This window comes from Equus quagga, chromosome 3 (assembly GCF_021613505.1).
Source record: "Equus quagga isolate Etosha38 chromosome 3, UCLA_HA_Equagga_1.0, whole genome shotgun sequence".
NCBI lineage: Eukaryota > Metazoa > Chordata > Mammalia > Perissodactyla > Equidae > Equus > Equus quagga.
The window spans coordinates 62,863,315-62,889,413 of NC_060269.1; the positions used below are offsets into that span (position 1 = coordinate 62,863,315).

The 26,099-nt window shown below is 35.9% G+C and overlaps 1 protein-coding gene across 10 annotated transcripts in view; it reads right to left on the bottom strand.

Moving 5' to 3' along the window:
- The window catches only part of HMBOX1 (homeobox containing 1), a 192,754-nt gene that overhangs the window by 62,757 nt on the left and 103,898 nt on the right, over positions 1–26,099 (bottom strand). For all 10 annotated transcript variants that reach the window (XM_046657408.1, XM_046657405.1, XM_046657407.1 and 7 more), the window contains exon 6: positions 11,045–11,155. In XM_046657408.1, coding sequence (XP_046513364.1) covers positions 11,045–11,155 — 111 coding nt within the window. The remainder of the gene's footprint in view (positions 1–11,044; positions 11,156–26,099) is intronic.

Sequence of the window (26,099 nt, forward strand, 5' to 3'; positions counted from 1 at the left end):
GCAGCAGATGTTAGCTCAAGGCTAATCTTCCTCAAAAAAACAAAAAAAAGAGGGGGGCTGGCCCCGTGGCTGAGTGGTTAAGTTCCCGCGGTCCGCTGCAGGTGGCCCAGTGTTTCGTTGGTTCGAATCCTGGGCGCGGACATGGCACTGCTCATCAGGGCACGCTGAGGCAGCGTCCCACATGCCACAACTAGAAGGACCCACAACGAAGAATATATAACTATGTACTGGGGGGCTTTGGGGAGAAAAAGGAAAAAAAATTAAAAAATCTTAAAAAAAAAAGTCCATCATTATTTTAGAATGTTATTTTTCTTTTAGTGTCATTTGTCTTTTATCTTTGTTTATGTCATGTTTTTGAAACAAAGCCCAAAACCTCTCTCTTTAGGGGAGTAGGGAAGTATGGTCTTTGGCCCAGTGACAACTTAACAGTATCTTCCTCTAAAAAAGTTCTTCTTGAAATTCTTATTTGAGTGTTTTAATCATCTTGAACAATACACCTTATATGATTAGAACCTTTCATTACCATTCTAAGGACTTTTTGTTGTTGAGAAAATGGAGCCTTAAAAGAATGTATATAGGTAGATGAATTAAAATAACCCTAATTGTTGTAAATGCTTAAAAAAAAGTCAAATAGAGCATCAAAGAAAATAACACGATATCTGATATGCTTTTAGTCTGCTAACTAAATCAGATCTCCATAGGTCTACTACCTGTTAATGCCAAACTATTTTCTGTAACCTTTGAACATAATAAAATCAATGAAAAAAATGTATAATTGAGATATTTTACAAATTCACACTAGCCTTTTCTCATATAACCTAAACTGGTGATGATGCTGTATTCATCCATTCACCATTTATCAAACCCTTTTCACATGGCTTGCTCTAGGCTAGAAGCTATGAATAAAACCAGGAAAGTAACATTGTCTCGGACCTCCACAGACTTATTTCAGAGAATTTAAATATAGCTTGGTATGCTTTCATAGAGTTCAGTTCCTGGCTCCCCATTGTTCTTCCATTTTTTACAGTGTTAAATGTGTCTTCCCAAAGCATAATTATGATCATATATATCACTCTGCTGACAAAAACCTTCAAAGAGTTCCCTTTGCCTATGGAATAAAATCCGAATTCAATATAGCCCTAGAAAGACAGCTTAGAACTTCTCTGAATTATGTATAATAATGCACACATTAAAAAATTATATTGTTTCTTGGGGCCAGCCCGGTGGTGCAGCAGTTAAGTTCACATGTTCTGCTTCAGCAGCCTGGGGTTCGCTGGTTCTGATCCTGGCTTCAGACATAGGTACCGCTTGTCCAGCCATGCTGTGGCAGGCGTCCCACATATAAAGTAGAGGAAAATGGGCACGGATGTGAGCTCAGGGCCACTCTTCCTCAGCAAAAAGAGGAGGATTGGCAGCAGATGTTAGCTCAGGGCTAATCTTCCTCAAAAATAAAATAAATAAATTTTAAAAATATATATATTCTTTCTTCATAAAAGGAATCATATTTTATTTACTGTACCTTGCAATTAATACCATAGGTAGTGTTTCTACTTCTGCACATACAGATCAATTTGTAGATCTCCCTTTAATGGCTGTATCTTTATATGCATTCTCTTATACAGTTGCCCAATATTTTAACCAATCCTGATTTTCGTCTCCAAACCTGTTGCCTTTCAGTGTTTCCTATCTGAGTAAATGCCATCTCTATTTTTCAAATTTTTCAGCTCAAAAACTTCAGATTCATCCTTAACTTCTGTTTCTCCCACATACTATATAACCAATTCACAGGCAAATCCCGTCAATTTTATCTTCAAAATATATCTAGAATCAGACCAATTTGTATTACCTTCACTGCTACCACTTTAGAACAAGCCAGTCTCATCTCTCCTAAGCATAACTTTCTGGGATAGGTTCCAAAGACAGACCTTCACAGTAAGTCACACCTCCTGGTAATCATGTCCTTGAATCTGGGCCGGTCCTGTGACATATTTTGACAACAGAAAATGGAAATAATTCTAGGCTAGGTAATAAGAAGCTTTGCAACTTCTGCCTACATCTCCTAAGATGCTCACTCTGGGGGAAGCCAGCTGCCATGTCAGACGTATGACTAACCTGAAACCACAATGTTGAAAGGAAGCTTTCCTGGAAGTAGACTGTCAAGCCACAGTGACTGCAGCACTGGCTGACAGCTCGACTACAACCTCGTGAAACTCTGAGCCAAAACCATCCTGATTCCTGACCCACAGAAATTGTGAGATAATAAGTGTTTGTTGTTTTCAGCAGCTAAGTTGTGGGTAATTCGTTGCATAATAATATAGAACTAATGTAAGATATCACAACCATCTCCAGTTGTTTATTTCCTCATGTTCCCCAATGCACTGAGTATTTTAAGTATTACTAATTATTCACATTTATAAATTTGGCAGGCAAAAACATTCCCTTTAATACAGAGATTTCATTATTAGTAAGAATGAGCATCTTTTCCTGTTTACTGACCATTATATATATCTTTTCTTGTGAATTTATATATTTTGCCCTTTTTTCTTTTGAGTTATTAATTTTATTGGTGTGTAGAAACCACAGTAATTGCTAGTTATATAGATCGCAACTATTTTTTTTCCAGTTTGTCATTCATCTTTATTTATGGTGTGCTTTGTGATCTTAATCTTTATGCAGTCAAATCTGTCAATCTGTTCTTTCACAGTCGATGTGTTTTGTATCATTCAGAATATTTTTATAGCTTCCATTTTTGTTTAAACACTTAACAGATATATGATTTCCTGTTGTGTGTGATCTAAAGTAAATATTTAACGTCTTCCTCAAACGGACGAGTGTGCCATCATACAATACTTTAGAGATTCATGGCTTAAAATGTGTGGCATGGGGCTGGCCCCATGGCTGAGTGGTTAAAATTTCACATGCACCGCTTCAGTGGCCCTGGTTTGTGGGTTAGGATCCCAGGCACGGAACTACTCCACTCACCAGCCATACTGTGAAGGCATCACACATACAAAATAGAGGAAGACTGGCACAGATGTTAGCTCAGGGCTAATCTTCCTCAAGCCAGGAAAACAAAAAAAAAGAAGTGTGGCAAACTATGGCCTGCAGCCATAGTTTAAATAATGTTTTATTGGAACACAGCCACACTCATTCATTTACACATTGCCTCTTTTTTGCTCTACAATGGCAGCGTTGAGTAGTGTGACAGAGACCACAGGGCCTGCAAAGCTTTAAATATTTACTATCAAACCCTTTACAGGAAGTTTGCTGACCCCTGGTTTAAAAAATTCCTGGCCTACACACTGTGAAACTCTAAACTGAAACCCTTCTTTAGACAGTTTAAGAAAGAAGATTCCATTCTGTCAAAATAACTTGGGAATTAGGCCTGGGCCTAATTCAAAGCTAAAGTTTAGGCTAAAGAAGGAACTATTGGGTTGGAGGGTTTCAAAGTCTTTGTTTTGGTACTTTTCTGAATGCAAGCAAGAATTACAGCATAACAAGGGTTCTGGAATCTGCCTAAGTTAGACTATACAAATTTTGTTCTTCAGCCATGATAAAAGGTCCAAAACAGAGCCTAACTGCTATCATGGCTGATCAAAAGAGAGGTAGAAGCAGACTGGGTAAAGCTCTAGGTCCTCCTCTCCTTTGGCAAAAGGATAGAGAGTTTCAGGGTTTCATTGGGTAGAGGATGGGGAACAGGTCAGTGAATTCCAACTAGTAGGCCGTATCTATAACCATAGCATGCTTTCTTAGTTAAGCCAAATGATAAATGGGAAGAAATAAAACGAAGAATATAAAGAATCCTAACTCAATCATGAGGTTGAAGGAAATAAACCAACTGATAACAGGGGTTCTTTCTTGGTATTGGGGTTTATTGGTAATGTAATCACGCTTCTTTATAATATTTTGTTTTCTCCAGATTTTCGATAAAAAAGATATTAAGATGAAATAAAATTGGTTAGGAAGGAAAAGAAAGGGGGGAGAGAAGGAGGGAAAAAAAGAAAAGAGAGAAGTAAGTATTGGTCTGGTTACTTTAAAAGAAATCGAAGCAATATATGCACAGAAGGTGAAAACCCTGAATAATTTCAAACTTGTAAACATTTAATTTGAAACATAATATCACATTACTTTTGAGGGTTTTTTTTCTTGCTCCTTTTTCAAAGTAGCAGTATTTAAAAATAGCACAAGAAACACTCTGGAAACACTCCAATAAACACAGATTTGTTCTAGAAACCTTAGTTCATCTTGCTTTGGTTGAAACAGATGGAGAGCAATGAATAACCCAAGAATGGGTTCAAAATTACTGCCTTCAACAGAAAAATACAAAGATACTAGAATGTAGGAACAACGTATATAAGACTTGAAACCCCAGTGAAGTAAAAAATAGTAGTTCTGGGTTGGCTAAAGAACTCAGTTTTTTTTTTTCCTTACAGGAAATGTGTTGCCTATTTTCTTTACAGGAAGGTTTTTCCCATTATATCTGGGCTCCCATTAAGACAAAATTTTGGGGATTAAATGTTGTAAAGGTGAAATACATATAAAGTGCTTTGCCCAGTGCCAGATGCATGGCAAGTATACAATAAACGTTAGCGAACAACAACAAAAAGACAAAATTTTGCACACTTATCTAGCAAGTCTAAACCTAAGGGAAAAAAAAAAACCTCGTCCTAATTTACTGATAGATTTTAAAACTTTGGTAAAGGTTCACTTTGTACATATGATAATTTTTTTGCTTATCAGGGTTACGTCTTCCAGGTGAGCCTTTGCCAATCAGCTAATAAAAGAATGACTACAAGCCAGTCATTACTACTTCATTCACAGAAACTAGCTTCTCCAAAAGTAATTTCTCATCTTCCCTCATGTCACACATGATTTCCCTGAGGCTCTGACACTCTGCAACAGTGAATGAAGAAGGCATTATTTCTCATCTCCAAATTTACTTCATGGGCTTGCTGCATAAGCCTCTTGGCAAACTTTATTTAATTGTTTAATTTAGAAATACGCAGAATCAGTGCCATGAGCCAAAAGGAACTCAGCAAACCCTGTCTGCTATAGCAATGTTTAAATTAGACAAGGGAAAAGATTGTTGAGCTTAATTTGATTAAATAAAGGGGCTTTTGATGTCAACCATGCTGAATTTAGTATTCACTTCTTTAAAAAAAAAATAGGCATTTTCTTGTAAATCTTTTCATAAGAAACAAGATAAAAGGTATTTGATCAGTTTCCATCAGCCTATTTTATTCATATACCTTGGCAGGTTTTGGGTTATGCTGGGAAATTCTGATGATGGCTCTGTTTATCAGAGAACTACACTATATCTATATCTATTAGATTACCAGTAAAAATAACCTAAACATCCACTCTATTATTTTTCTTGCTGAGTCCACTTAAAGAGAGACGGAAAAGAAAACCCATATCCAAATGGATCCAGAGTGAAGAGGTTGAAAAAGAGAATTTCAATCAAAGTATATGGAGAGAAGTGATCTGAGTCCAGGAATAGAGGCACAGGATGTACAAACATTTTGATTGTTTTCTAAATGCTTAAATTTAGAGAAAAGGCATTTTTTCACTTCGCAATTTTCCTTAATTTTTCATTTTTGCTCAGAATATATGCAAAACGATGGTACGATTTACATTTCTTCTGATAAGCTGTTTGTCCTGGACAGAGAAAAATTTATAAAATAAAAGAACTGATGGGGCCAGCCCCACGGTTAAGTGGTTAAGTTCTTGCACTCCACTTCAGGAGCCTAGGATTTCACAGGTTCAGATCCTGGGCGTGGACATGGCACCGCTCATCAAGCCATGCTGAGGCGTTGTCCTACACAGCACAACCAGAGACACTCACAACTAGAATACGCAACTATGTACTGGGGGGCTTTGGGGAGAAGAATTAAAAAGGAAGAAGATTAGCAAAGGTTGTTAGCTCAGGCGCCAATCTTTAAAAAAAAAAAAAAAGAGTTTACGTTCGCAAAAGCAGGTGTAGACTGTGTGAACCTAGGCTCTTCAGTTTTTAGTATCTTGAAAGCTGTTAACAAGGCAGGTTAATTTCTTTTTTGCCTCCCTCCTTCCCTTCCTTCTCTACTTTCTTCCTCGTTCTCTCCCTCCTTTACATTACACTTTATATGTATTTTTCAAAGGTATACTATAAGTACATGGTACAAAATTTACAAAGACACGAAAGGTCATATAGTTAACAGTCTCCCTGCCACCCCTGTACTCCCAGTCTCTTAGTCCCACACCACAGAGTCATTTGGGTCAGCTCCTAATATAGCCTTCCAAAGATGTTCTGTTTATATAAGCATATACGTGTGTGTGGGTGTGTGTATGTATTCCCCCTATATAAATGGCAATATACTATATCCACTGTTTTGTACCTTACTTTATTCACTTATGAATTTGATACTACCACATATAAATTCAATTCATATAAAACAGCTTAAAAAAAAGCTATATAGCCTCCATAGAATTCCACTGTACAGCTATACTACAATTTATTTAACCAGCTCTCTACTGAGGGACATTTAAGTGGATTCCAGCCATCTCTGCAATGACTTGCAAAGAAGATTCTAATGTACTATAAGAAACAGTGGATAAGCTGTTCTTAGATGCTAATGTAATTTTAGTTTATCTTATCCATACCTATTAGTAGTTCCAAAGTGTCCATGGAATAAGAAAAAACAATATAATTCTTTAGCTAAAATCAAAGGATAAAAGTCAGCAAAATAAAAACTGCACATATCTAGAAAGAAATCTGTACAATATTAGCTCTATTAATAAAGGTGAAAATGCAAAGAAAAACTTTAAAAAATTAAATTTCAATTGCTATCATCCAATTACTGTTGATGCAACAAAAACTACCAATTGACAATTATGAACCTATCCTCTTCTCTTCAGCTAACTAAATTATGTCTTACAGAAAACTTAACTAGAACAAACCGGGAATCAGTATAGATTTGGTTTTCAAATAAAAAAATAGAAAGTCCTGGGCTGGCCCTATGGCATAGTGGTTAAGTCTGGAATGCTCCACTTTGGCGGCCCAGGTTCTTGGGTTCGGATCCTGGGCGCAGACCATCACCACTTGTCAAGCCATGCTGTGGCGCCGACCCACATACAAAACAGAGGGAGAGTTGCACAGATGTTAGCTCAGGGCTAATCTTCCTCAAGGAAAAAAAAAACAGAGGAAGATTGGCAACAGATGTTAGCTCAGAGCAAATCTTCCTCATCAAAAAATTTAATTAATTAATTAAACAAAATAAAAATAAACATTAAAAAATTAGAAAATCCTTACAAGCAGGACACTTGGTATGTAACTTCATTGAAAAGCAAACATATAATTAGGAGAACTTATTCTTAAAAGGAGGTACTACCTCCTTAAAGAAAACAGTTCCTAATCAATAGCTGAATGAATGCTGTTAGTCCTTTCCCATTTTTCTGTTTCACTGCCCTAGTTCCACCTTCCTCCAGCTTCCTGATGATGAGTGAACCTAGCCCTGGTTCTAAGAGAAATTAACAAATATTAATTTAATATTTAAGAAATGTTTAATATTTAAACAATCTTTAATATTTAAAAAATAACATTAAAAACAGAAATAATTTTTTAAAAAACAGCTTCAGAAGAACACTATATCACCCCAGTACTAAAACAGGATTCCAATAGTAGTAGTATTCCATAGTCGGCAGTGCTATCAGGTCAGTTACAAGAATGTTTCTGCAGCCTGAGAGATGGACCTTAGTTCTCCTTCCTGTTTCTAGTGAATTCATTTTCCTGGTATCCTAGTCCCTGCCTGGGACTGGAGCCCAGCCCTGAAATTCCAGGGTGGGAATTCAGCCTCACCAACTGTAATCAGATTATATGTCAAGGCATCGTGCTAATTGTCAAATCCAAGCGACAAAAATCCCTTCTCTTAGGGAGGCTGATTGCCTGACACAAGTTGACTAGTGTTTGTCCTCCAAATTTTTCACTGCTCTGCCCTATACATTTTGGAACATCTTGATAATCCCCCTGATGCTCCCCTCGGTAGCCAATTGCTGGATGTAAACAGGCTTATGAAACCCCTGGGCACAGTTGCTTATTTACCTAGCCAAACCCTTGCTATCAACCGAAGCTGCTCTATTAAGCAGACCAAGTGCCAAATTTTTGTCCCTCTCCATCTGATTTGCTCTGCTATGAATCATGGGAGAAATGATGTCTTTGGAAAGATTGCTTAGAGCTGAGTTTGAAGTGTTGCTTCAACCATGATATATTCTAAGGCTGTGTCATCTGATATGGTAACCACTAGCCACATGTGGCTATTGAGTACTTGAAACGTGGCTGATTGGAAATTATATGTGCTTTAAGTGTAAAATACACATTGGATTTCAAAAAGGGAGGGAGGGAGCAAGGAGGGAAGGAAGGAAGAAACCTCAATAATTATTAAAAGCATTGATTAAATGTTGAACTGTTAATATGTATTTGTTAAATAAAATATATTATTAAAATTAATTTTAACTATTTCTTCTTACATTTTAAATGCGGCTACTAGATAATGTAAAATTACATATATCATTCATATTATATTTCTACTGAACTGTGTTGCTTCAGAACATTTAACTAATGGCAGCAACAGAGTCTTATTTTGAGAAGTTTGCTTATATATGGAGATATCATTAGAAAAATATCTAAAAATGAAAGTTCTTCCTGGCAGAAAAAATGCCAGCTGATAAATGTTGAAGGAATGCTTGATTAGATTATCACCATTTTGCAATCTTCATTGGAATAACTGATTTAGGTAGTCATCAATGGATGCTAAGACCACTGGCAAAGGTTATTGTAGAAGAGGATATTCATCCAGTGGCAAAATGATGTCCTACAGATTATTTAGAAACTGCAAAGATAAGATCTGGTGGTCACTACCTTAACAAATGACAAAACTTAGCATATGAATAGCACTACAACCTGACATTTCATGCCTCTTGATATGTGGTAATATGAGCTGAAGCTTACCTACAAAGCATAAGCCCAATGCTTTGAGAAAAGTTTCAAACATAACAGCAACAATAAAAGAATTTTATAGTGAAAATATGTACTCCTACCATCTAATATTTTATGTACTTTATCACATATCTACCGATCTCCCTATTCATTTTATTTTGATGCATTTCAAAGTAAATTGCAGCCATTAGTATATGCCCTCCCTAAATAATCAATGAAGTATTCTTGCCAAAAATGTTTAACCTCAATCTAATCAAGCTTCTAATCCTAGCTTCCAGTTTACAGGAGATACAGGGGCTAGAGAGGAATAAGTGAACTGACACTAAGAGGAGACAGAAAAATCCAGAATGTGGAACATTCTGTAAGATCAGATGGTTAAAAAAAGTTTGTCATTTTCATGTTTGAGTGACTAGATTTAAGAGTCTAAAGAGACATAACAACAAATTCCAATTTGTCAACCCAAACCAGATACTACTTAATAAAAAAAAAGCTACAAAAGACATTCTCGCAACAACTAGAGAAATGCAAATATGGACTGGATATTAGATGATATGGAATCACTGTTAATTTTCTTAAATATGTTAATAGGGACTGTGGTTATGTAGGCAATTACCATTTTTTTCCAGGAGATGAATGCTGAAGAGAGAGTGAATATGTGTGTGCATGTATACATATACATATATATATATTTTAAAATTTATTCATTTATTTATATAGGGATTAAAGAAAATACAGTAAAATGTTAACAATTATTGTATCTAAGAATAGGGTAAACAGGTGTTCACTGTGCTGGTCGTTCAAGTTTTCTGTACATCTTAAATATTTCAAAATAGAAATTAGGGGGCAGGGTAGATAAAAAAAAATTCATTGCAGAGAGGTCTGCTCTGTTTTGTGCCTTTCAGATTGAGAATACAATCTCTGAAAAAAAAATCTCATCACAGACACACACACACACAAATATGTCTTTATTTACATTCTTTATTTCCATCTAAGAGCCAATGATACTATTATTAAGAGTCAATATGCAATATTCCAATTGGTTATTTAGTCTGTAAGCAAAGACTTTAATACTGTAGTATTACAGAAGACAGCTCAATCACAAGGTTAAACTTGGGATCAGGCTCACTGTCACCAGTCTGTGTACCGTGTAGATTGAGACAGTCTGTCACACAACTTCAGATTCTACTTTATATACCACTTGTTTGCAATAGATCTTGTCTATGCCTGGCAACTTCAGACACAAAGGTTTTTTGTGATCTTTTTCCTTAAGATTTCATTCTACTTTCCAAGCTATTGTTGCTCCTGAAGTCATCAGAGCAACTCTACCCTAAAGTCCAAAGACACATTCATCACCCAGGTAATTAGAATTAAAACCAGAAAATCATTAGCAGAGATCATTGGATATGGTATAGCAAGAACTAAATAAAAGCATTAAATTTATATTACTAAAACAAGATTTTATTAAATTAATTATTTTTTTTTAGGAAAATCAGCCCTGAGCTAACATCTGCCGCCAATCCTCCTCTTTTGCTGAGGAAGACTGACCCTGAGCTAATATCCGTCCCATCTTCCTCTATTTTATATGTGGGACGCCTGCCACAGCATGGCTAGACGAGCAGTGCGTAGGTCCACACCCAGGATCTGAACCAGCAAAGCCTACATTGCGAACCTAACCAACGAGCCACCAGGCTGGCCCCAAGATTTCAACAAAAACAAAACTAAAAATACTAGATATGGAATCTTATGTGTATACCTATAGTTGATGAAAAGAAAGTCAGCCACTGACAATCGTGATCTTTCTTTCAAACCATGGTTTGAAATCACATATAACCCAGAAACAAAGAGGCACCTTGAGGGAAGGAATGAAAATGACTAGATAATTTCAGACACTAAACTAAAAATTGGTACAATCAGCTTTTAGGTTTTACAATTAAGAGTGTTCTTTGGCCTAAAGGAACAACAATAAAAGTATGAAATTACCTTAGTGAAGACAAGTCAGCACATGGATTCAATAAAGTAATTAATTACATTTGTCTTGTTTCAGATGCAAAAAAAAAAAAAAAGAATATTTACCAGGGTTTGTCTTCTCCAGTTGATACCATCGGTAAAATGCTCTTTTCTTCTGTTCACTCAGGTCTGATCCCTGCTGCAACAGCCAGTGAGAGATCCGGCTCTGACTGATACCTACGCAGAAAGAGAAATAGCTGTTGTGGGTATTGAAACTACAGGGAAGTTAATGAGGGCTCTGTTGGTTCTAGGTTACTGGGTGCTTTATTCTCGGTGTTGCTCTATAAGGAAGCTGCAACTTGAGCAAACTGTTTAATACTGGGCTTCTTTGTATAGGCTGACTACACTGGCTAGGATATATTCAGAAACGATCCATTGAAGGTCAAAATATTTTATTAACCAAGACTTGAAAGTGGTCTCTAACATTAATCTCTAAATCAGGTCCACGAATATGAGATAAACGAAGAGATTCCTAAGTAATAGTTATTTTTCAGAAGTTGATTAGATTTGTGCTCCTTCAACCACCACCATGTCCACCTCAATCCTGGTTTAGAATATTAGAACCTTATCAGATATTGAGAAGAAGAAGAAAAAAAAAAATTCAAGCCAGCAAGTTTTGCTATTCATTACTGAAACTGATAAAAAGACTAAGGTCATTGAAAATACTCTCTCAATAAGCCTTATTTGTTAATTCATTTAGGCATTTTCACACTTGTCACCATTAGTACTGATAACTAAGAACTTGAAGACTTTTAAAATAACGCTGCAATATGACCTCTTAGAAATCTCAAGAGGTAAAGATGTTCTTATAACACACAGACTTATCAAAAACTTGAACAGATTATAAAGCAGTACACTTCAGCTATTACTAAGTAGTTCTTGACAGCAATGAATTAGAAATGTGAAAAACCTCCACACGTGAAAGTAAAAAAGCATGTCTAATACATACTAGTCTGAGAATCACATGCTCCTTCAGGTCATTATAGTTATTCTAAAAATAAATAATTGAACATACAACTGGCAAAAGCAAAGAATAACAGGAAAGATAAAACTGTTTTACCTGCCCATAAGGTACTTCGCAAAAGACCATTCCACTATCATAGAGGGTTAACAGTATCTAAACTCTTCCAAGGAATTACTTACGGTAACTGGGTAGTACTGATACCCCTGTGCCAACACCTATTTAAAGCTATAATGCACAATTAAGAGTGGTTATCATAAAGTGATCACAACTGTAACATGAGAAGAACCAGGAGGTCTGATGCTCACATTTAACTCGTTAAGAGCAAGCCCCTTTTAAAAACCTATGTTAGGGGCTGGCCTGGTGGTGCAGCAGTTAAGTTCACATGTTCTGCTTCGGCAGCCTGGGGTTCGCCGGTTCAGATCCTGGGTGCAGACATGGCACTGCTTGGCAAGCCATGCTGTGGCAGGCGTCCCACACATAAAGTAGAGGAAGATGGGCATGGATGTTAGCTCAGGGTCAGTCTTCCTCAGCAAAAAGAGGAGGACTGGTGGCAGATGTTAGCTCAGGGCTAATCTTCCTCAAAACAAAACCAAACCTATGTTATAAGAAAATTTGAGGAAATAGGGGAGGGGAGTTTTGTTAAAAGAAAGGTTGGGCTGTGAAGCAAGGTTCTCTGATTGGAAACACCTTTCACTTTCAAAGCGTGAAATTCAAACAGTTTTCCAAAACCTAAATGATTACATTCTCAAGTAATTCTCAAGTAAAACAACAGTTTTACAATGGATTAAATGTGTATTTGATACAGGTGACAGCAGCTAGCACTTTAGGTTTGTACTAAGAGAACACAAATTATTCTGGATAATTAAACTGCCTGTGTTTGGCAATGCTGTCACCAGAAGTCCAGTTTCAGACACTATACCATTTTACACACTACTTTTAAACAAGGCTGAAGAAAATAACCATTTACCACGATGAAATCAAAACTGATTTTCATGTGAACAAAATGAAACTATTTTTTATAGATTCTTCATATCTATATCTTGGTACTATACTGCTCAAACACAGAAGGAATTTGAGGAAAATCTGTTAAGAAAAAAAAAGAATGTATCAGTTCTGTTATTCTGAATAGTAAGTCTTCCTCACACAGTCAGATCACACAGAAAACAAACCACAGAGCCCACGAGGTAACAGAGCTATCTAGGTTCTGACTGTGCTCCAGTGGGGGAAGAGGGCAAAAGCCCAACAAAAGGAGATTAGTTAAATTATAGTTTATTCACATAATAAAATACTGGGCAGACTTTTAAAATTAATGTTCTAAAACAGCCATCAAAAGCAAACAACAACAAAAAACCCAAACCAAGCAAACGAAAAGCCATCAATACCAAGTGTTGGCAAGGACACAGAGTATTTGGAAATCTCCTACTGCTGATGGAAGCGTAAAATGTCAGGGCCACACTGGGAAACAACAGGGCAGTATTTACTAAAGCTGAATATACTCATACCATATGACCTAGCAATTTCTTTCCTTGGTATGTAGCTCACAGAAATGCGTACATTCTCAATAGAAACATGTTAAAAAGACATGTGCAAGAAGGCTTACACGAGCATTATCCATGAGAGTCCTCAATTTGAAACAACTCAGATATCCATCAACAGGAGAATGCATAAGTTCTGACATTTATGCATTCTATTATAGACTACTAGATCAAACAGAAAAAAGGATAAACCACTGCTATATGTAACCACATGGATAAATCTCCCCAAAATAATGTTGGCCAAAAAAAAGTCAGACACACAGAGAAAAAAGCCACACATTGGGGCCGGCCCAGTGGCACAGCGGTTAAGTTCGCACATTCCACTTCTGGGCGGCCCAGGGTTCGCCGGTTTGGATCCCAGGTGTGGACATGGCACCACTTGGCAAATGCCATGCTCTGGTAGGTGTCCCACATATAAAGTAGAGGAAGATGGGCACGGATGTTAGCTCAGGGCCCGTCTTCCTCAGCAAAAAGAGGAGGATTGGCAGCTGTTCGCTCAGGGCTAATCTTCCCCCCAAAAAAGAAAAAAAAAAAGCCACACACAACTGTATGACTCAATTTACATAAAGTTAACAAACAGACACAACTTATCTACACAGATGGCCATCAGAAGAGTGGTTAGCTACAGTTAGGAGACAGGAGGTTAATTAATGGGAGGCAGTGTGAGGGAGGCTTATATAGTGACCAGCACTGTTCTTCATCTTAATCTGGATGGTGGTTATATGTTCATCTTCACTTTGTAAAAGTCATTAACCTGGATACTTTTCTTTGTATATGTTATATTTCAATTAAAAAAAAGTTTCCCCCAAAAAGTTTTCAAAATTCTATGTCGTGTTTAAAAGAATAAATGGATATATATCAATATGGAATGATGCCCACGATACAAATTAAAAAGCATACAGTTTTAAGAATATATACATCTTTACATAATCCACGTTCCAATTTGTATAGTAATAAAAGCTTATATATAAAGACACACAATATGAATTTAGTGGCAGATGCTTCCTACACTGTATACCTCTAGATTGTTTAATCTTCCTACAAATATGTATTAATTTATTTTATTTTTAGTCTTTCCCTATAAACACTACATACTTTATTGGTTGTTTCATAAACACAGTAATTAAGTTAAACAACAAAGAAATGCAAAAAGAAGTTAATTTCAGCCTTCTTTCACCAATTCCACTCTGAGGTAAGCAATGTTAATTGTTGAAATATGTTCTTTCACAATTTTCTCTATGCATAATTACCAATTTAACAAAACAAAGGAAGAGAAGTTATAAAGAATATCCTCCTATCTAGTCTTTTGTGTGAGGAGGAAATAAATGAAGAACTTCTTCCCTGTAAATTTAATCTCAGTTTTTATACAATAAATATAGAAAACAAAGTAATAAAGCAGGTAGTTTTTCTAGAAGAGGCAGTATAAAAATTAAATATGTACAATAACACATTTTACAATGGTTTTTCTTAGTTAGCAGCTTACTGACAGGTAAGGTTCCCTTAACTCATTCTTCTGGGGCTGGTCCATGCCTTTGGAACTTCAGTTGAGCTAGGTGTCAAACGGCCCTGCAGCTTCTCTCTACTGTTGGCTTTGGTGCTTCTTGAGAGAAAATTTCCCTTACTCCCCTCTTACTTCCCAAAGCTGAAAAAAATGTCATTCTCCACAAGTTTTAGCTCCTCAAAACCTCTTTTCTACCTTTCACAAGGCAGAAGAGAAGAAAAATTTACATATAACCTTCATACATTAAGGGACTAAAACAAACCCTAATTAATTTCTTTCCATTAAGAAAGTGATCACATTGCACTGAAAGGATAAAAAAACCTTTTTGCAAGCCCCTTTCACATTCTTTTCTGGGCTTCACTTCTATTAGGCTCCTTCCACTTCCTCGAACGCCATGCTCCCTTCCACTAGAGGGCTCTCCACCACAACCCATTCTTGTGGAAGTCCCTAACACTACTACAAATTTAAATGTTTCCTCTTCCTTCCAATTCCTGTAGAGTGTGACACTACTGACTACTCATAGCATCTTCGTCCTCGGAATGTTGGATACAACTCTCCAACACAACTTTTCAGTCCGCTTCAGGGATTGCTTTGCTAGCTGCTTACATCTAAGTGTCTCCAGGGTTCCATCTTTAAGCATTTCTCTCACTCTATACACTCTTCCTTTAGTCATCTCAACTATCAACAACCATGATTTAAAATACCTAAATGCCAATGACTTCCACAGCATCAGACTGTTCTTACAAACTATCTGCTAGATAGCTTCATGAGAATTTCCCACAGGTCTTCAACATAGAAAATTTAATTCGCTATCTGCTTCCTTTAAATCTGCTCTTCTTTCTGTGCCCCCATCTCAACTTTATCTTTCACTCTACTCTTTTCTCCAACTCTCACATGCTTACAAAATCCAATCACTTTCTGTCTTCTAAAATTCTCTTCATGTTCTCTCCAATCCTCATTCCTGCAGTTTGGAATCTCAGCCTCTTTTACCTGGACAACTGAAATAACTTTGATGAAAAGAACAAGCCACCTAAGATCCACAAAGTACAAAATCCTCATGATCAGATCCTTTCTAATTAGAAGATCATGTCATAGTTGAAAAAGTGAAACATGCTTCTTCAAAGCAATTTTCTACTTGAGAACTGCAGTCATCTCTACTATTCACCTTCCACAGTGCAACCAGAGTTAGGTCTCAAAATTTTTAAGTTAAAACACATGCATGCATTCTCCATAAAAATAATTAACAAAGAATTCAGAGGAAAAACAGTCCTTCCTCCTCAACCCCTCTATTCCCTATCCTAGAGGTATCCTTGTTTATTTGGTGTGAATCCTTCCAGACTCTTTCCTATGCATTTAATACATAAACATGTGCATATGTATACATACACATAATTTGTTTTTTTTAAAAAAACACACATTTGGAGTTATTCTATACATAACAAGTAACATGTTTCTCACATGCCATCTTGAAATTTTCTCATATGTTACATTATGAATCTTTATCATTCTAATGGCCACATGGTATTCTACACTATAAATATACCCTAATCCTCTTAAACACTTACCTATTATTGGACATTTCAGTTGTTGCTAATGTTTTACTATTATAAATAATGATAGAATAAATATTCTAAGCATATTTTTGTGCATATGAATAAGTATTTTGGGGCCAATTCACAGGAATGGAATTTTTGATTTGTAGGCTATGAGCAGCATTTAAGTTTGTAATAGACTATCAGATTGTCCCCCAAAGAAGGTTGCACCCAATTTTATACATAATCAATAGTGATGAGAATGTTTCTTATTATAAAAGTTATTTTGAAAGTCTGGTTTTCTTTTTGTAAACATAGTACATGCTTATTATAAGAAAGAATTCTAAGCAATTCAGAGGAAAGTAGAAAAAGAAAGAGGAAAGCTAATAAAAAAAAAATCCAAATTCTTACCACTCAGAAATAACTACTCTTTACAAGATCTCTCCAAGCATATCTACATATGAATCTACATAGAATAGGCAGAAATAATTACTAAACTGACATCATACTATAGACAAAATTTTTAAATTAAAAATATAAAATTTAGTTTTATTTGATTTTAACACAAGAAAAATATAATAAACTAGAATGAAAATAAAGATCTACTCAAGTTTAGTAAATGAATCTACAGGGAAAATGAGGTTCCTAAAAGAGTGCACTAACGCAAGGAAAAAGGATTATACAAATACATTAGGAGGTTGGAAGCATTATATTCTAACTTGTGGGCTGTAATGGCTCCTGGCTTAAAAAGCTGAGGAAATTAGCAGGCTGTGGGAGCTAACTGTGGGATCCTCTTGGTCTTCCTACATTTGTGTAATTCCCCCAACATTGCTTCAGGGTTGGTCTGTGCAACCAACAGAATACGGCACAAATGATAGTCTATGACTTCTGATGCTAGGTCATGAAAGACATTACAGCTTCTGCCTTGCTCTCTCTCTGAGAGAGTTGGTTCTGAGGAGAACTAGCTGCCATGTTGTGAGACCACTCAACCAGATCTATGGAGAAATCCATGTGGCAAAGAACTGAGACATTCTACTAACAGCTATGCAAGTGAACTATCTTGGAAGTGAGTCCTCTAGCCTTAGTTAAGCCTCCTGATGACTGAAACCTCCTAGACACCCTGAACCAAAGTGACCTGTCTAAGCTGTTCCTGGACTCCCGACCATAGAAACTTAAGTGAGATAATAAAGAGATTTAGGTTTCAAGTAGCTAAAGTCTGACGTATATTTTTGCAGCAATAAATAACTAATATACATACATATACTATACTTTCCCCATCTTCCTTCCCAGCCTTTATATCTAATTCCTGATATTTGTAAGATATTTTTGCATAGTCAACATTTACCTTCCGTTCTGGATTCGTAATTCCCATAGTTGTTTACTCATAGTTCTAGATTTAACAGGATTAAAGATTTACCATTCAGTTTCCACATTTTTTGATTCCTAAGTTCTATAGTTTTGTCTTTGTTTTTAACTGAGGCATATTTTACATCAGTGAAGTGCACTGCTCTTAAATGTGTAGTTCAATAAGTTTTGACATATGTATACACATGTGACCATCACTCAAATCAAGATATAGATTATTTTCATGCTCCCTAAAAGGTTCCTCTTGTCCCCTTTCCAGTTAATGCCTAAATTCTGTATGTTCAATTTAATTTTGGGTTGGTAAGATTTTTTCCATCAAGCAGTTTTCATCATTACAGGTTTATTGGTGCCATATTCCTTAGTCCTTGTATGCCTATATGTTTGTCTTCCATGTTTACACTTTGAGAAGAACTCTACAAGGGGAATTTTTGGGCTTACACATTCCTTCAAAATCTCTTAAATTAGAGTGGTGTCAGTGGGAATGACAGAGTAACGACCTCTGAAAAGCCAGTCCTCCATAAAAGCAATGAGAGCAAAAGTTGCTTTACCATAAAAGCACTGGCAAAAATGGTCAGAATCAACATTTTCAGAGCTCTGGAAATTAACCAAAGGCTTGCAATAATCCACGGAGTGCTTATTCAAGAAAATATGCTGCATTTTAGTAAGAACAGCTATATGACACTTTGACTTGACCCATACTCATTCTCATCATCCCAGCATTATAACAGACTTGAAAACTAATATTCCTGCAATCACAGTGAAAACCAGGAGTGGCCTACTAGCCACTGGAGAGGGTAGAACAGGTCTGGAGTTCCCTAAACACCATTCTAAGAGAACTATTCCTATTTAACCTGTCTGGCAATTCCCTGGACACTCTCATTTGCAAGGCTTGTCCTCATTCAGTGTGAAAAGCCTCTTCCCAGGATGAGGAGAAGGAAGGGAGGTAGTTTGTTGACAATAATCAATGGCAATCATTTAACATTGCAGGTGCCTGAGGTGATAACAGTAGGGACAAACAAAGAACTGACCAAAATATTTAAAAAGCTGAGGAATGAGATACCAATGAGGGTTTCTGAAAAGTTTTGACATATTTCTAGGAATCCAGAAGGCCAGGTGCATGCGCAGGTCTGTGCATGTGCCTAGGTCTATGTGCATGACCAAGACAATGTGCATGTACAGGAAAGACCAGTGAAAGCCCTAAGCTCTCACCTCTGGGTGGCTTTGAGACATGGCACAAAGAGAAAGTGAAGGCTAAAGAAGAAGTATAAATTGCCCGCTTGAGCGTTAAAGGCATGCCCCAAAACACAGACAGAGCCCCTCAAGAAAGCTGGGAAACTTATTGGTTCCAGGCTTTTAAGGAAATCTCTGTCCAATAATTAACTGACCACTAAGCTAAAAAGAGACTTCAGTAGCCACACACCACAAAGAATACTGACTCAACAGGATTAGTTCAGGAAAGTCACTAAACAAACCAAGAGCAACAACAACAAAAAGCAATAGCAAGAAATCTAGGAGTGGGGAAGAATCTAATTTCCAGAGTTTCCACATTATATCATTTAAACTATCCAGTTTAAAAAATGAAACTTGTGAACCATGCAAAGAAACAAGAAAGTATGACACATACATAGTAAAAGAAGCAGTCAATAAGAAAAGTCTTTGAAGAAACCCAGATGCTGGACTTCTAGACAAAAACTTAAAGCAGCTGTTTTAAAGATAACCAAAGAATTAAAGAAAACACATCTAAAGAACTAAAAGAAAGTATGAGAAAAATGCCTCTCCAAACAGAATATCAATAAAGAGACAGGAATTATAAGAAAGAATTAAATAAAAATTACGGAGTTGAATTGTACAATAAGCAAAATGAAAACTTCACCAGAGGCCCGGCCCCGTGGCCGAGTGGTTAAGTTTGCATGCTCCTCTTCAGCAGCCCAGGGTTTCACCGGTTCAAATTGTGGGCACAGACATGGCACCGCTCATCAAGCCATGCTGAGGCAGCATCCCACATGCCACAACTAGAAGGACCCACAACTAAAAATACACAACTATGTACCGGGGAGCTATGGGAAGAAAAAGGAAAAATAAAATCTTTAAAAAAAACAAAAACAAAAAACTTCACTAAAGGAGCTCAACATCAAATGTGAACTGGCAGAAGAAATCATCAGTTAACTTGAAGACATGTCAATTGAAATAATCTATTAGGAGAAATAGAAAGAGAGTCCCAGAAGGAACAGAAAGAAAAGTGAAGAAAGAATACTCAAAAAAATAATGGCAAAACAATACCCAAATTTGATGAAAAATATTAATCTACCCATTCAAGAAGCTCAATTTTCTTCAAGCAGGGTAAATGCTGAGAAAGTCACACCTAGAAACACGATAAACTGTGGAAAACCAAAGACAAAGAGAACATTTGAAAGCTGCAAGAGAGAAGTGACTCATTATGTATAAGGGATGCTCAGTAAGACTAACAGCTGATTTCTCATCAGAAACCATGAAGTTAGGAGGCAGTAAGATGATATATTCAAAGTGCTGGGGCGGGGGGAGAGCATCAGACAAGAACTCTATATCCAGCAGAGCTATCCTTCCAAAATCAAGAAGATATTAAGACACTACCACATGAACAAAACCAGAGAGAATCTGATGCCAGCAGACCTGCTCTACAAGAAATACTAAAGAGAGTTTCTTTGGTTGAATGAAAGGACACTAAATAGTAATTTAAATACACATGAAGAAATAAAGAGCACCAGTAAAAGTAACTACATAAGCAAATATAAAAGACAGTATAAATGTATTTTTTGCTGTGACTCCTTTTATCTCTATTTGATTTAAAAGAAAACTGAATAAGGGAATAATTATAAATCTAAGTTGACTGGGCACATAATGTATAAGCATGTAATTTGTATGACAATAATGACACAAAGGAGGGGGTCAGAAATAAAGCTATAAAGGAGTAAAGTTTTTCTATACAATTGGAATTAAGTTGGTATTAATCTGAACTAGACTGTTATAAATTAAGATGTTAATGGTAATCCCCAGGGCAACCACTAAAGCAATAACTCAAAAAAATATAATAAAAGGAATGACAAGGAATTTAAACTGGTACACTAGAAAATATCTATTTAACATAAAGGAAGGAAGTAATTGAGCAATAGGGGAACAAAACAGACACGAGACAGAAAACAAATGACAAAATGGCAGATGTAAATTCTGCTTCATCATAATTATATTACATTTAAGTGGATTAAACATTCCAATAAGAAGACAGAGATTGGCAGAATGGATTAGAAAAAACACAATTCAACTCTATGCTGTCTAACCTATCTATGAGAGATACATTTTAGATTCAAAGATACAAATATGTTGAAAGTAAAAGAATGGAAAAAGATATACCATGTTAACAGTAACCAAATGAAAAGGAGTGGCTATACTAATGTTAGACAAAATAGACTTAAAGACAAAATTTGTTATGCAAGATAAAAGAAGGCCACTTTATAATGATAAATACAATGATATTTGATATAATGATAATTCATGAGGAAGACATAATAAAAAACATATATATATGCGTCAAACAACAGAGCCCCAAAATACGTAAGACAAAAATTGATAGACCTGAAGGGAGAAATAGACAATTCAACAACAATAATTAGAGACTTCAATAAGAGAACAACTAGACAGAAGATCAACAAGGAAACAGAAGACTTGAACAACATTATAAACCAACTAAACCTAACAAACATCTATAGAACATTCTATGCAACAACAGCAGAATATACATTCTTCTCAAGAGTACGTGGAACATTCTCCAGGATATACCATATGTTAGGCCATAAAACAAGTCTCAATAATTTTTAAATCATACAAAGTATGTTCTTCAAACACAATGGAATTAAATTAGAAATCAGTAACAGAAAAACAAAATTGGGAAATTCACAAATACGTGAAAACTAAACTACACAGTCCTAACCAATGAGTTAAAGGAGAAATCACAAGGGAAATTAAAAAATACTTTGAGATGATAAAAAAAAAACACATACATATACGAAAACATCTGAGATAAAGCAAAGGAAGTGCTTAGAGGAAAATTTATTGTTACAAATGCCTATTAAAAAAGATCTCAAATCAATAATCTAGCCTTCCACCTTAAAAATTAGAAAAAAAGAGCAAACTAAATCCAAGACAAGCAGAAGTATAATATATGAATGGAGAAATAAATGAAACAGAAAATAGAAAGTTAATAGAGAAAATCAACAAAATAATAAATTGGTTCTTTGAATAGGTCAACACAATTGAGAAACTTTTAGGTAGATTGACAGAGCAAACTGAGAGAAGACTCAATTACTGAAATCAGGAATGAGAGAGAGAACATTACTACTGACTTTACAGAAATAAAAAAGATTATAAGGGAATTCTATGAACTGTATGCCAACAAATTATATAACCTAGATGAAATGGACAAATTCCTAGAACAACCTATTGAATGTGATTCAAGAAGAAACAGGAAATTGGAATAGATCTGTATCAGGTAAAGATACTGAATTAGTAGTCAAAAATCTCCCCACAGAGGCTGGCCCTGTGGCCAAGTGGTAAGTTCATGCGCTCCGCTGCAGGCAGCCCAGTGTTTCGTTGGTTCGAATCCTGGGCGTGGACATGGCACTGCTCATCAAGCCACGCTGAGGCAGCGTCCCACGTGCCACAACTAGAAGGACCCACAACGAAGGATATACAACTATGTACCTGGGAGCTTTGGGGAAAAAAAGGAAAAAATAAAATCTAAAAAAAAAAAAAAACTCCCCACAAAGTAAAGTCAGATGGCTTCACTGGTAGCTTCTACCAAGTGTTTCAAAAATATTTAACACCAATTCCTCACAAACTCTTCCAAAAAAACAGACAAGGAGAAAACACTTCCCAACTCATCTTATGAGGCCAGTATTACCTTGATATCAAAACCAGACAAAGACATTGCAGAAAAAGAAAACTAGAGATCAATATCCTTTATGAATATAGATGTAAAAATCTCAACAAAATACTAGCAAACTGAATCCAAAAACATATAAAAAAATTTATACACCATGACCAAGTGGGATTTATCTCAGGAAAGCAAGGTTCATTCAACGCGTGAAAAATCAATCAATGTAATACACCATATTGAAAAATGACAAAGCTCCTGGAACTATTTGAATAGATACAGAAAAAGTAATTTGACAAAATCCAACATCCTTTCATGAAATGGAACACTCAACAAACTAGGAATAGAAGCAAACTTCCTCACCTTGATAGAGGACCAACTATGAAACACCCATAGCTGATAGCACCCTTAGCAGTTAAAGACTGAGAGCTTTGCCAGTGAGATCGGGAACAACACAATGATGTTTGCTCTTACAACTTCTATTCAACATAGTACTGGAGGTTCTAGCCAGGACAATAATGCAAAATAAAGAAAGAAAAGGCATCCAGATTGGAAAGGAAGAAGTCAAACTACTTCTATTTGCAGCTGACATGATCTTCTATATAGAAAATCTGAAGGAATCCAAATGAGCACGCATGCACACACACATACACACACAACTATTAGAATAAATGTGTCCACCAATGTCGCAGGATACAAGATCAACATACAAAATTAAATTTTATTTTTACCCACTAGCAATGAACAATCCACAAATGAAATTTAGAAAGCAATTACACTTACAATAGTGTCAAAAAGTATAAAATATTTAGGAATAAATCTAACAAAAGTAGTGCAAGACTTGTACAACAAAAAATACAAAACATTGTTTAAAGAAATTGAAGAATAGTTAAATAAATGAAAGATATCTCGTATTTATGGACTGGAAGACAATCTTCTTAAAATGACAATACTCTCCAAACTGATCTACAGATTCAATGTAATCCCTATTAAAATTCCGGCTGGCTTTTTTGCATAAATTGACAAAGTGATCCTAAAATTCCTACGGAAATGTAAGGAACCCAGAATAGCCAAAACAATCTTTTTTTTTTTTTTTTGAGGAAGATTAGCCCTGAGCTAACTACTGCCAGTCCTCCTCTTTTTGCTGACGAAGCCTGGCCTTGAGCTAACATCCATGCTCACCTTCCTCTACTCTATATGTGGGACACCTACCACAGCATGGTGTGCCAAGCAGTGCCATGTCTGCACCCGGGATCGGAACCGGCAAACCCTGGGCCGCCAAGAAGTGGAATGTGTGAACTTAACCACTGCGCCACCGGGCCAGCCCCCCAAAACAATCTTTAAAGAGAAGAATAAAGTTGGAGGATTCACACTTCCAAATTTCAAAACTTACTGTCAGACTATGGTAATCAAGACTGTGTGGTACTGGCATAAGAATAGACATATAGACCAATGGAATAAAATTAAGAATCAAGAAATAAACCCATACATTTATGCAATGGATTTTTTTACAAGAATGACAAGAAAATTCAATAGGGAAGGTATAGTCTTTTCAACAAACGGTGCTGGAACAAGCAGATATCCACATACAAAAAGAAAAAAGATGTTGGATTCCTACCCCACACTACATACAAAAATTATCTAAAAAATGAATCAGAGACCTAAATGTAAGAGGTAACATTATAAAACTCTTAGAAGAAAACATAGATGTAAATCTGCGTGACCTTGAATTAGGCAATAGTTTCCTAACTATGACACCCAAAGCAACAACAACAACGAAATAGACTTCATCAAAATTAAAATCTTCTGTGCTTGAAATGTAAGTAACAAGAACGTTAAACTATTTGTAAACCCTATATATGACAAGGGACTGGTATCTAGAATATATAAAGAACTCTTACAATTCAATGTAAAAAGACAAAAACTTAATTTAAAAAAATGGGCAAAAGGTTTGACTAGACATTTCTCCAAGAAGATATGCAAATAGCAAAAAAGCACATGAAAAGAGGCTTGAACATCACTAGTCATTAAGGAAATACAAATCAAAACCACAAGATACCACTTTACAACCACTAGGATGGCTATAATTAAAAAAAATTAATAATAACAAGTGTCCATGAAGATATGAAGCAATTGGATCCCTCATACATTTGTGGTGGGTTTGTAAAAAAAGTTTGACAAGTCCTCAAATCTTAAACTAGAATTATCATATAACCCACAATTCCATTCCTAGGTATAATCGAAGAATATTTGTCTACACAAACACTTGTATATGAATGTTCATAGCAGCATTACACACAATAGCCAAAAAGTGGAAATAATCCAGATGTCCGTCAACTGATGAACACATAAATGTGGTTTTATCCATACAAGGGAATATCGTTCAGCTATTAAAAGGAATGAAGTGCTCATACATGCTACAATGTGGACGAACCTTGAAAACATTATGCTAAAAGCAGGCAGATGCAACAGTTCAAATAGTGTATGAGTTTTATGAAATGTCCAGAAATATGTTTATACGTAAATCTACAGAGACAGAAAGTAAGTGAGTACCTGCCAGGAGCTGGGGGAATGAGGAGCTGGGAAATGACTGTTTATTAGTATGAGGTTTCTATGGTAAATTGCATCTATACAGGAATATTCCCACTATTCTTGTTGCCTCATTCCTCCAGAACTGTTACCCTTAAACCAAAGATCACGATCAATCATTCATAACTAAGACACTATCAGGGACACTTCTTTCCTTCTCCAGGATGGAGAAGGTATGTGTTAGTGCCCATCAATCCAAGCAGGATGTCCATAAATGTTTATACCCCATTTCACCAAATCTATGACTGACTACAAGATACATCATTATGTTATGTACCAATAAAAGAATAAAACTGCCAAAAATAAAACAAACCCAGTGATAATACTATTTACTGATATACTGATATGGGATAACATCCAAGTTAGAAAAACTTAGTGCAGAATAGTGTATATAGTATACCACCTGTTTGGCAAAAGAGGAGAAAAAGACTATAGATATACTTATTTGCTTATAAATGCATAAAATATCTGTGCAGAAACTGATAACATTACTCTCTTCTGGGAAGGGGACTATGGCCGAGAGACAGAGACAGGAGAGAAATTTAGCACTGTTTACCCTTACATACTTCTAAAGTTTGAAACACATGAATATATTTTTAATATAAAAAGTAAATCTAAATATTTTTATTTTTTTATTTTTAGTTTAATTATTAGGCTTTTACTTCAACAATAAGAATACACAGAAAAACTTTAAATTCTACTGTAGGAAACTAATTCTATTCAGAAGAT